General features: G+C 53.9%; 1 protein-coding gene across 1 annotated transcript in view; it reads left to right on the forward strand.

Annotated features, from left to right (window-relative positions):
* Positions 1-333: 333 nt before the first annotated feature.
* Positions 334-12,501, forward strand: part of LOC125551693 (RWD domain-containing protein) — a 36,054-nt gene continuing 23,886 nt past the window's right edge. The window contains exons 1-3 of the mRNA XM_048714984.2: positions 334-632; positions 1,916-1,954; positions 2,807-2,944. Of these exons, the coding sequence (XP_048570941.2) occupies positions 486-632; positions 1,916-1,954; positions 2,807-2,944 (324 nt within the window). The 5' untranslated portion in view covers positions 334-485. The remainder of the gene's footprint in view (positions 633-1,915; positions 1,955-2,806; positions 2,945-12,501) is intronic.

Here is a 12,501-nt window from a genome sequence, read left to right on the forward strand (position 1 = left end):
GAGGGGAAAATGAAAAGAAGAAATGAGAGAGAGGAGAAGACAACACAGAGAAAAACGGCTACATGCCGTGAAAGCGGGGAGGTGGTTATCGTACGTGCGTCTGGGCGGGCGGCAGTTCCACCGCATGACGAATCTGACAACCGCGCGCTGCGGGTCATGCCGGAGGCCGTTCGGGCAACGCTCTACCACCCGCACACCACACTATGCCTACCTGGCACGGAAGAATCTGGTTGATTGCTGTAAGATTCGCGTAATGTAGCGCGGGTGGACGAAATGCAAACTACTGTATTACACAGCGTTATCATTCGGGTTAAAAAAAAGAAGAGCGCACCCACATGTGGCCCCGAGTCCAGAGAACCAGATCACAGATCGCTCTGGCGGCTGGGCCCCTCGTCGCTCGCCGTCCACCTGCTAGATCGTCGTGGGCAGGCGACCTGTGGTCCGCCTGTAGGCGAGAGTGAGGGCGTGGACAACCCCTGGAGGCAATGGCGGCGGAGGTCGAGGAGGAGGTGCGGCTGGAGGTGGAGGCGGTGGCGGCGGTGTACGGAGAAGACTGCCGCGTGTACTGCGACTTCCCTCCCCACCTTGTCGTCCACGTTCGCCCCAACACTGCCGACGACTCCTCGCAGCAGGTTCGCCTTCTCCACATCCCCTCCACATCTAGACCGGCTTCACGGTATCCGATCCCTCCGATTGGTTAGTTATTTGCGATTAACTACATGGCCCGTGCGGTTGATCGATTGTGAAGCAGCTAAGTCTGGAAGTAGTCAGCTGTGGTTAGTGGTGGTCGCGTTGCTGCTTCCGAACCCTAGCACACAGTAGTTTTTTTTTCTTTGGCGATGATAGCATACAGTGTTAGTCCTCTCGTTATTAGTTAAGTTATAAGCTACTAGTTCTCTAAGGATGTTTAGTGCTTATCGCGTTAGTTCTGATCAACTGCTAGGTTCTTAGTTACCGAGTCAGGATGCCTATGACCAGTTGTTATTATGCATGCCATAATCGTTCTAATGCTTCTGTAGAGAAAATGCAGTTCACATAAAAAAATATCCCCTTACAGAGTTATACTTAGTGCAGTGTGCGCAAAAAGCTTAATCGGTTTATTGTTAATAACCTTTTCATGTACTCCTTGATAATTCTTTTTTAAGATGGTAGTATTGTAAGTAGAAATTTAACTGTTTCATCAATGATATTTGCTCTTAATCAATCCAGTAATAATTAGTTTGAGCCAACAACCCATGCTACCACTGTAGTGGTAAGTTCATGTTGATACAGACATTAGGTAGTATTGCATATGATACCGAACGAATACATAACTGCCAGCCGCACCTACATTACTTCCACCTTGGTGCTGGTAAAGTGGTGGTGGCAGGGACGGGGTGTTTTTGGGAGGCCATAGTGGATGCGATCCACAAAGGGATAAATATAGGTTTTTCTAATGGGAAAAATGAAGGGTAAGTATGGGAAATACGGAATAAGGGGAGGTTGTGAGGAGGAAGGGGAGGCAATGGGGTGGCTAGTGAATGCAAAGTGGAAGCGACGTGAAAAGTTGTGGTCCTCGTATGTCAAGTCACAAAGAAGCCCACATTTGTCCTCATATGTATAAATATTTTGGCTCACTTCAATGATATGATAGCCAGTAATTGTCAGCATGTCCATGATTGGGGTTGAACAAATTAGGTTAAAAGCTGTTCTGTCTTCCTACCATGAGCTTTCAAGTGTTAATAATTGTAAGTTGTGGCATTAGTTTGGTTGCACTGTATACTTGATCTTGTTTATATATGAATCCTGTGTTCGCGGCATCCAATTGCAAAATTGTACTGTTGACCAATATCACCTTATCTTTTTATTACTTGTCTCTGTTAAAAGGGGTTATACATATTTATTCGTATATTAATATCCGCTTTCTCCTTTTCAGTTCGTGGAACTCTTTCTTGGAATTAAAGCATCCTCCGAGGTATGAACCTGTTATGGGTTACCACCTTTCTAGATTTTGATATATCTCCCATCTAACTTCTTTGTTAATTTGAACTAAAACCACGACACTTATTTTGGAATGGAGGGAGTACCTCTCTATTTTGGGAACAGATCTTCAACTGATTGACTTGCATTGTTTTTCTTTATGTCGTGAATTCGAATAGGTTATATTTCCTTTGTTTCTCTTAGAACCTCGTTTCGTTATTTGCCTTGCTGTATATCCTAAATGTGTGCATCATTACTTGTCAGTCCATTCATTTTTTTTGCTTAGGAATAGCTGTACAATTATTTGGAGTTAAGTTGGCCAGCCATTTGAAAAATTATACACGTGAGTGGTAACTGCTTTTGTACAAGGTACATTATATCCATTTGCACTACTAAATTTCTTGATGACATGCATACATCTTGCTGTTTTGGAAACTGCTCCTTCTTGGGAATAATGCTATATCTTTCCTGAAATGGTTCACTGTATTAATGTCTTGAAATCAGTAAGCCAGTAATAAGGTTGCATTTCATCACATTGAGGCAACATTCTAATTTGTGCTATCGTAAGTTCAGAAGAAGGTGGATGAAACCTGAAGGATCAGCACCTCTTGGTTCAAACAACCTTTCATGTGTGTTATTTATTTTCTGGAGAAACTGCAAAATTTCATTCCAAGGCTGAATGCCTAAATGTTGATATCTAGCATGCTTGTAAATTTACATCATGAATCATTTTTATGCCGCTACCTTTCTCCCAGGATTTTTATCTCCTTAGTAAGTCTACCTGTTCACAATGGTTATGTATTGTCTCAATACTAATTCATTACATTTTATGGCATTGTACTTGTAGTATCCAAAAGAACCACCTCATGTTTATGCTGTGGAAAGTAAGGGCCTCGATGAGAATAGACAGGCATATCTTATTAGCAGTATCCAAGACAAGGCAAAAGAGCTTTCCTACTACCCAATGCTTGTGACTCTGTGTGAGGTATTTCCTTGTTTCTTGCATTCTGTACAGTAGACTAGCAGTGAACGAACAAGACTTGTTCCATATCATAATGTTCAAGAGGACTGCATTTAACTCAGAGTCGAAGTATTTGATAGTCGCATACGTGTTTGGAGTGCCCCATGTGTGTCGGGTCCAGTGTTGGACTGATTGAAATATTCAGTAGTACACACTCACAACAGCAGGGAATAGCAATTTTAGAGGTTGATCGTGAGGAATTTCGATGGATTTCAGATACACCTAAAGGCCAGCCAGGAACACTGGCGGCTAGGGTTTACCCAATACAACCAGAATGACCCAAAAGTCTCAAGATCCATGGCTTTATAGCCTTATAGATAGCATAACGCAAATGAAAAGTAGAGGGAGCAAGTGAATAGCTCAGTGGAGCGTACCGGAAATTAAACAAAGATGTCTTGGGGCTTGGCTGCTGTCCGACTGAGGATCGACGTCACTAGCATCCTCTGTTCAGCTCAACATCTGCTGCTGCATGTCGGCATGGAGCCGGCGATCTATGGGGCAGTACAGCCCCTTCGCTGGTTCGGGAAGGGGTGGCGATCGACGCAAAGAGCAAACACAACGAGGGGCGCACGATCTTACCCAGGTTCAGGTCGCCCGGAGGTGTAAAACCCTACCCCCCCGCGCGCGCGCGCGGCAAGCGATGGGAAGAGAGCAGCTACATGAGTACCTATGCGTGAGGGTTGCCAAGGTTCGAATCCCTACTAATGTTGCCCTGACCCTCCTTTTATAGCTTAAGGGGTAACCACAGTGGCAAAAAGGTCATTACAGGGGTGATTAGACTGAAAACCATGCTATCATACCTAACTCTGCTAGTTGGGACAAAACACATTAAATGCGTCTTTCGGCAAAGTGGTAAGTTGATCAGAAGGACATCAGATGGCAGATGGACGACAATGGACAACTCCCGCCAAAGCGAAACGTTATTTAAACTTAACTGAACTTTGATCAATTGTCGACCCTTCAGAGTCCTCATGGCTGAAAGTGTGGAAACACCTTCTGGATAAAAGTTCTATCTTCCCAGGTTGCTTCGTTCTCGGACAAATTGCAACGTTTGATCAGCCATCTCCCCACAGGGATGCTGATTACCCCTTGATGGCGTGGGATCAGCTATCTTTCCAGAAGTTTCTCAGGCTCCAACATGATAGTTCCATCAGGGTGAAGGAGAGGCAGTTGTATGGGATAGCTTGGGGGCCCCCAATGGTTCATCAACTGATTTGTATGAAAAGTATGGTGTACTTGACTATCTTCTTGTAGGCGGAGCTTGTAAGACACATTGCCAATTTCCGAGAAACCTGAATGGTCTATAATATTTGGAGTTCAATTTCAGACATTTTTGAATACTTAAGGATGTGTGCCTGTAAGACTGGAGTTTTTAATGTACCATGTCGCTTACTTCCAAAGTTCTTAGTCCTCTTCTTATTTGCAAAGTGCTTCACCCCCTCGTGTGCTCTGAGCAAATTGTGTTTGATTTGGGATGCAGTTTGCTCAGAAGTGATAATTGAAGGTAAAATGTCCACACTATCAGTAGGGTAAAGAGCAGCTTCAGCCAGCACGTTTAGAGGCTTGTCGTAGAGAGCTTGAAAAGGTGTCATCTTGATAGCACTGTGGAAACTTGTATTATATACCACCATTCAGCTAATGGGAGCCATCGATGCCATTTCCTTAGTTTCTAAAGTACTATTCTCTTCTGAGTATTCAGTAAATATACTAATTCAGCATTGCTTCTTGCAAAGCTTGAGTTTGAGCTTGATTAGCAAGTTTATAAACTTTCTTGTGGCCAGCGAACCATGGTTCTTTGCATTTATAGCATATTCCTTCTATCCTTGCTTGTTGAATGGCAACTGCTGTCTTAGTAATGACAGGTTTCAGTTCTTCTCACAAAAAGAGGTAATTGCTGAACATATCGTCTCTTTGGTTGTTGGGCATGTTCCATTCTTCTAGCAAGCCAAATTGCTCTTTGCAAGTCTGCAGGCTGGTGACACTGCACATAATGATGTATGCTACCATTCTGTCCGGAGACAAAGCTATTCGAGTAGTAATCATCACACAAAGCTGGATTATCCTTCTCATTAGATTCATCAAGTGCTCAAATTTGAGAATATACTACTAGACACTGGAAGTCTGAGTGAGTGAAAAGCTCTGACATTGTTACATATAGAAAATTCAGAGAATCTGTCACCTATATATATCTGCAAAATCTGCACTAAGGTAAAGTGGCAGCCACAATCCCTGCACCTCTCCACCATTCAATTGCAGCTCCTTTAGAGCATCTCCGACCATAAACATCAAATTAGGCCCCTATGTCCATGGACAGCAGTTGGTCGAGCACCATTTGTCCGCTCGGGCAACGGTACCCCCGTTTCCCCCTCCCCAAATGATATTGGGCAAGCCCTAGGGTGGCCCAATCTTCACAATTTTGAGGCGGAAATGGGGGGAATTCAAATAGCAGAAAGAAAACAAGAGGAAACACACAAGAACAAGGTTCACAACACAAGTTTACTCAAATCACAAACAAGGAGAGATACGCCTCAAGATCCAACATCAACAAAGGTAAAGGTAAAATATGTAGGGTTCTTTTTTTTAGACGATCAGGGGAGGGGAAAACCCCACCCCTAGTTCCATTGCAAGAATGAAACCAGAGCAAGTCGATACAATCATGCCAGGCATGTTCCAAAATAAAATTAGGCAGGCAAAACAACTGAAACTGGACAAGAAAATAAACTGGGAGTGGCAGCTAGAGGGGATCCCAGCGAGAACAAAAACCACAAGGACTGCGTGCAGGCAGTGTTTTTCACTATCTCCCTCTGATTACATCACGACTTCCAACAGCGATTCCGTGGACTTCAGTGGTGACGCCTTCTTAATCCTCATCATCGGAGCAGCTCCGTGTGAGGGAGACCACACTCCCACCCCAATAACAGAGATAGGGCTCAGGATGGAGTGCTTCCGAGTCAGCTTGCCGCCAGTTGGAGAAACTTTTTTTCGAGAAAACGCAAAAGACCTTTGCGTTTCATTCCATTGAAAAGAAAGAGAGATCCAGCCTCCTAGGAGGTGAGTTTTACAATGTCATGGGCTGTTCAATGCACGTCCCAGGAGGTGGGCAGAACAACCCTTAGCCCCTGGGCTCCGGCACTGGCCCAACAGCGGGCCTCTTCTTTGATTCTATCTACTAGCAAATCAATCGAGGGTGTCGCATTGTCAAAGACGCACTCGTTCCTATGTTTCTAGATCATCCATGGGACGAGCAAGGCGATGGACCTGAGGGCCTTGCGATGCGTTGTCGGTGTTTGCTCGTTCGCTCGCAGCCACCATGCCATGACAGTGGGCTCCTGGACCGGCGCCTGGGTTGGCATGCGCAGCCAAGTCAGGGTGGCATGCCATGTTTGGCGAGCGAAGGGGCAGGTCAGGAGTAGGTGCTGGATGGATTCTGCTGCTTGATCACATAGGAGGCACCTTGGGTGATGTTGCAGGCCACGTCGGGCTAATCTTTCCGCCGTCCAGCATCGATCTTGGTTAGCCAACCAGTGGAAGAATTTGACACGTGGCGACGCCCAGGTTTTTCAGACGAGCTTCCAGGAAGTGCATCGCGTTGAGCCTTCGAAGGTGGCCGCGTAGCATGACTGAGCCGAGTAGGTGCCGTTGGCTGTCCATCTCCAGAGCAGCCAGTCTAGGTCGTTCGACAGGGGGATGCTGTTGACGGTCTGCCAAATCGTCAGGTATTGACCTATCTCGTGGAGGCCGAGGGTTCCCTGGATGTCACGCGCCCAAGCGTTCTGGGCCAGCCCTTCCGCCACCGTCCTCGACTTCCGTCGCCTTTTTGGGATGCACTGGTGGAGCAGAGGGGCGATTTCGTCGATGGACTTCCCATTAATCCAGCGATCCTCCCAAAACAGGGCCAGCCGACCGTCCTCGACTGTCATGGTTGTGGATGCAAAGAAGAGGGCGCGCTCCTCATGTGAGAACTGAAGGTCAAGTCCCTACCAGGCGCGATCCGTGTCCACGTGAGCAAACCATTGCCAGCGCAGCCGGAGCGCGAGCCCGGTGCGCTCCAGGTCATGCACCCCAAGACCTCCATACTCGATGGGGCGGCATACATGTCGCCAATTGACATGGCAGTGTCCACCGTTGGCAACAGCGCGTCCAGCCCACAGGAAGCCCCTCTGGATCTTCTCAAGCTGCTTAAGCGTCTTCTTTTGGGGGGGGGGCAAGTGCAAGCATTTGGTGAACGGGGATGGCATTAAGCACCGACTTGACCAGGGCGAGGCGTCCAGCCTTGTTCATGAGCCATGCCTTCCAAGTGGGTAGCATGGCAGCCAAGGAGTCGACTAGGGGCTGCAGTTGGGCGGCCGTGGGGCGACGCGTCGTTAGCGGGATACCAAGGTAGGTAACAGGGAGTTGCACTACCGGGCACCCAAGCTGGGCGAGCACCATGTTTGCAGCAAGATCCCCGTGAAGGACAGTGGCAGAACTCTTGGCGTAGTTCACCTGTAGCCCACTTGTCTCCCCAAACAGGGTCAGGATCCCCTTGATTGTGGCCACATCTCCTGGCGTAGCATGGCAAAACAGCATGACGTCATCGGCGTACAAGGAGATCGCCGGGATGTGGCGACGAGGGTGTAGCTGCTGTAGGATGCCAAGGTCGGTGGCGCGGCGCATCAGTCTGCCAAGGATGTCCACCGCAAGTACAAACAGTTGCGGGGACACGGGGTCGCCTTGGCGCAGCCCGCAGCGGTGCCAGATCGGCGGACCAGGCTCGCCGTTAAGAAGGATGCGGGTGCTGGACGTCGATAGCAGTATTGCGAGCCACTCTCGGAATCGGTCTCCGAATCCGTACTGGCGCAGTACCTCGAAAAGGAAAGGCCAGGATAGGGAGTCGAAGGCACGCGTGAGGTCGAGCTTGAGCATGATCCGCGGGGCTCGAAGTTGGTGCAACATCTTAAGTGATTGCCTGACGAGGATGAAGTTGTCGTGGAGACTGCGGCCGGCGATGAACGCGTTCTGGTTACGACTAACCAGGCTGTCCAACCTTGGGGCAAGACGTAGCGATAGAACCTTGGCGAAGATTTTGGCCACAAGATGTATCAAGCATATCGGCCGGTAGTCGCGAAGCTGGTGTGCGTCGGCGCGTTTGGGCAGCAGGGTCATGAGGGCCTGGTTGAGCCTGTAGAATCCGCAGCCTCTCAGCTCGTACAGCTGCTGGAAGACGTCCATGATGTCGTGCCTTATGATGCCCCAGCAAGCATGGAGGAATTCCGCGGTGAACCCGTGCGGCCCCGGAGCTTTGTTGGCGGGGAGGCGTTTGACAGCGTCCCAGACCTCCTCCACGGTGAAAGGCTCATCGAGGCTCGCGAGATCACCTGGGTCAATTAGCTGTTCCAGGTCCATGGTGACGTTACGTTGAGCGGCCGTGCCCAAGATGTCGTCAAAGTGCTCGAACGCCGCCCGCGCCATCTCGTCATGATCGGTGAGCACTTGCCCGTCCACGGTCAGGCTGAAGATCCGGTTCTTCTGTCGACGGTAGGAGCACTGTCGGTGGAAGAAGCCGGTGTTGGCGTCGCCTTCCTTGAGCGTGGCAATGCGCGCGCGTTGTCGGGCGATGGTGCGCTCCAGGGACGCGAGTCCGAGATACGTGAATTTTAGCTGCTTCCGAAGCCAATCTTCCGGTGCGCTGAGCACGCGCGTCTCCTGGGCCTTGTCAAAGCGTGCAATGAGCTCACGTGAGATGGCCAACCTATCCCGAATGTTGCCCGTTGACTTGGCACTCCAGCTAGTGGGGCTGCGAGCCATGGTTTGCATGCGTATCATGAGGCGGCAGAATGGGTCCGGGTCATGCACCGAGCCCCATGCCGCAGCCACCGTGTCGTGGAACCCGTCAAGGCGCAGCCAAAAGGCCTCAAAGTGGAAACGTCGGTGCGCCGTGGGCATGGGGGAGCAGTCCAGTAGGAGCGGGCAGTGGTCCGACACGACGGACGCGAGGCAACGGAGGTGACACTCGCCGTTTGCTTCCTCCCAGTCCGTAGTGCAGAGCACGCGATCCAACTGCACCAAGGTAGGCGGGGACTGCTCATTCGACCACGTGAAACGGCGTTCGTTGAGGTAGATTTCCTTCAACGCGAGCTCGTTAACAAGGCGGCGAAATTTGCCCATCATGCGCCGGTTCAGGTTGCCGTTATTTTTGTCCTCATCGCGGAGGATCAAGTTGAAATCGCCGCATAGCATCCATGGTCCGGGGCAGGCCGCACGTATCTCCCGGATCTCTTGTAGAAACGCGATCTTGTCAGCGTCCGCTTGGGGGCCGTAGACAACCGACATCCACCAGGGCACACCAATGGTCGTGGTCACCTTGGCCGTGAGAGCATTTGTGGTGAACAATGGGTCCGTGATGCTCACCGCCCTGCTCTTCCATGCCAGGAGGATGCCACCGCGCGTCCCATGCGCAGGTAGGTAAGTGTAGTCGTCAAACTCCGAGCCAAGGGTGTCCAAAACAACACGCGAACAAAGTAACTCCATCTTTGTTTCCTGCAGACATACAATGGACGCGGCGGTGGTGTCGAGCAGCGAGCAGATGGCAAAGCGTCGGGCCCTCGTGTTTAGGCCGCGCACATTCCACACAGCAACCTTAAGGCCGTGATCCATGAACAATGGATCGACCGGCGAGGTGCAAGGCCATCCTAGTGCACGTGCGCCTCCTCGACATGCGCCTGCATCGGCGTGGTGGTCATGCATATCGGGATCTCGCGGTCGACCAGAGCAGCGAAGGCCTTGATCACTGTGAGCGGGATCGGCGTCGCGAACATGCCCTTGTAGGCGGTCATCTCAGCAGAGGTGATTCTTTGGTGCAGCCCGACAATCCCGAGTGTGCGCAGGACCTGGACTTGTGCGCGCCTCTCAGCGGTGGGCGGTGCCGCCGTCGAGGAGTTGGTCGAAGCCGAGCGGCGTGGCGTGGCGCGAAGTTCAGGGGACTGCGCAACTTCCTCCCTGGGGTTGGCAGAGCAGCGGAGATGTGCTTGGTGGCGGCGGCCAGGAACTCGCCCAGCGTGAGGGTCCGTGGAGCCGAATCACGAGCGCGAGGTCGTCGCATGGTAATGGGCGGAGAGGCAAATCTTCCCGGAAGCCGAAAGGCTTGGGCCCTGGCGCGCAGCAGCTAGCGTGCGGGGCTCGGCCTCGGGCCTGGTCGGCGTGGAGGTGGGCTGGGCCTGGGGTCGTTGCAGGATTACGGTCTGCGAGGCGGGTGGGCCTGCGTCCTTGTCTGGAGAGCGGGACGAGGCGAGGCGCTCTTCCCCGCCCTCGTTGGCGCACGCGAGGGGACCAGGGGGTCGGTCGGCTTGGGCAGCAATGCCTGCGTCGTTGTGGTCGGCTTGGGCGGCAATGCCTGCGTTAGTGTTGGCATCACCCGCGGCAGGGATAGCCTGATCCGCCGCAGGGGTAGATGTGGGTGCAAGAACTCTTTGCCCCGACAAGCAGGCGGACCCCGGCTGTCAGTCTGGCACCTCGCTCAGACCGGGCAGATCCCGACAACCCCTCAGATCATGCGAGCCGCAAATGGGCTCTGCAGAATCATCGCCAGGACCATGGGGCCTTGGTTGGGGTGGGACTTCCTGTATATCCAGCGGGTTTGCGGCCTGTGGCGGGGCGCCAGTTGTCCCTGTAAGCGGCTCCGTACCCAAAGCAGATGCGGACGCGCCCAGCGTGGGGCCGCCGCCAGCTTGCTCCGCCTGCACGGCCCTGGACTCCCCAGCCGCCTCATCAGCTTTGTCCCCAGCCAAAGTGTGTCTTGGCCTACGTTTGCCCCTTCCTTTTCTGGCTCGGCGACGTCGATTGGTGGGGCCAGACTGATCCCGTGGACCCGGCTGACCTGGCCATGGCGCCATGGAGCGTCTTCCAGCCAGTACGGGCGGTGGCGCCGCTGAAGTTTGGGGCGCCGGCCATGTCTGGTCGACAGCCACCCATCGGCCCGCGCGGCGCGGTTTCCGGCGCGCCACCCAGAGGAGTCCACAACCATGCCGTCGGCGCGTCCTGAAGGCCGTGCCTCGGTGCGTCGGCGCTTGCGGCCGCGGCGGCGTGCGCGCCCAGCGCCGTGACGACGTCCCTGGTCGTTCCCGTCGTGCGCACCATCTGAGCCAGGTCCGCCTCGCGGCTGGGCGGGCGGTTGTGGGGCTCTGCCCCTCTTTGTGCGAGACAAGGCGATGGAGATGGGGTAGGTGAGGGCCTGATGGTGGGTGCCTCGGAGCTCAAGCGTGCCAGGATCTGTTCCACAATTTCCAGGACGGCGGCGCGGCATATGCTGGCCGGGTCGTGGGTGCGCCCGGCCAACCGGAACACAGCCATGCCCGCCCTGGAACGGGTGCTGGGGTGGAGGCGCTCGATCCATCAACTCTCCTCGAGTATGTGCTCAGCGGTCGAGAGGTGCCATGCCTGAGCGGGGATGCCACGGAGCTCAAGCTCAACGTGGTACTCGAACTCGCTTGCGCCCGCGTGGGCGAGCTTGCTCCAAGGGCGGACGGAGAGGGAGAATCGCGGTGATCTGATGAAGTGGTCGCCGTTGAGACGACGCATGGTGGTGCGCGAGTAGAAAAGGATCAAGAAGTCCTCCGGGTGATGGGCATGGACCGTGAAGTCACCATCAGCGAGCTCGAGAGAGCTGAGGAGCAGGTCAGCGACCTCTGCAGCGGAAACTTGCGGGCGGTTTCCGGTGATGGAAGCCACCATTGCGCGTGACAGAACCTCCTCCGCCTCCTTCATCTCGACAGAGTGTGCCATGATGACCCTCACCGGCTCGACCGCGGGAGCCAATGGTGCGGCCACCACCGGGGCCGCGGGGGGGGGGGGGGGGGGGTGGCGGCGGGGCCTGGGGAGCGCGCGTCCCGGCAGCGGGGCCGCTGCGTCCGGGAGAGGCGCGTGCTTGCCGTGCGGCTTGCCTTGCAGCTTCTCGGCTCTCAGGGGTGCAGGAGCGTGAGTCATGGCCGGACAGAAGGCAACGACTACACCTGACCGCATTGGTGCAGTCGCGCACGCGGTGACGATGATCCAGGCAGCGGAAGCAGAGGCCCGCCGCTTTCTCTGGGGATGGGCTGCGTCGCCGGGGCCGCAGGGAGTTGGGCGCGTCGTCTTGGCGGGGGCGGCGGCGGCGATTCCGGCGTCGCGGCCGCTGGAAGCCGTCCGCATTCACCTGGACGCCACCCGGGGCACGGTGCACCTCGGAGCGGGGGCCGAGACGGCTCGCGGCAGGTTGCCGTGGAGCGGCGACGGCCGGTTGCCGTGAGTCTGCGACGGCGGCAGGGGCTGGAAGCGCGAGCGGCCTGGAGGTGACCGGCGGCATGCGTGCGATGTCGCTGTACGAGCGCGTCGAGGACTCGCCCTCTGAGTCGAACCAGCGGTCACCGGAAGACACGCGGTTGTCGGAGAGGGTCACTCGGGGCTCGGCAGGGTCAGCACTGGGGGTCACCATGGCTGGGGGGCAGGAGAGAGGAGGGTCACCGGCGGGGATTCACCGGCGACGGGGCTAGAAGGCTGGTGGGCTT

Source organism: Triticum urartu, chromosome 4A (genome assembly GCF_056163025.1).
Source record: "Triticum urartu cultivar PI428250 chromosome 4A, HENAU_Tu73, whole genome shotgun sequence".
Taxonomy (NCBI): domain Eukaryota; kingdom Viridiplantae; phylum Streptophyta; class Magnoliopsida; order Poales; family Poaceae; genus Triticum; species Triticum urartu.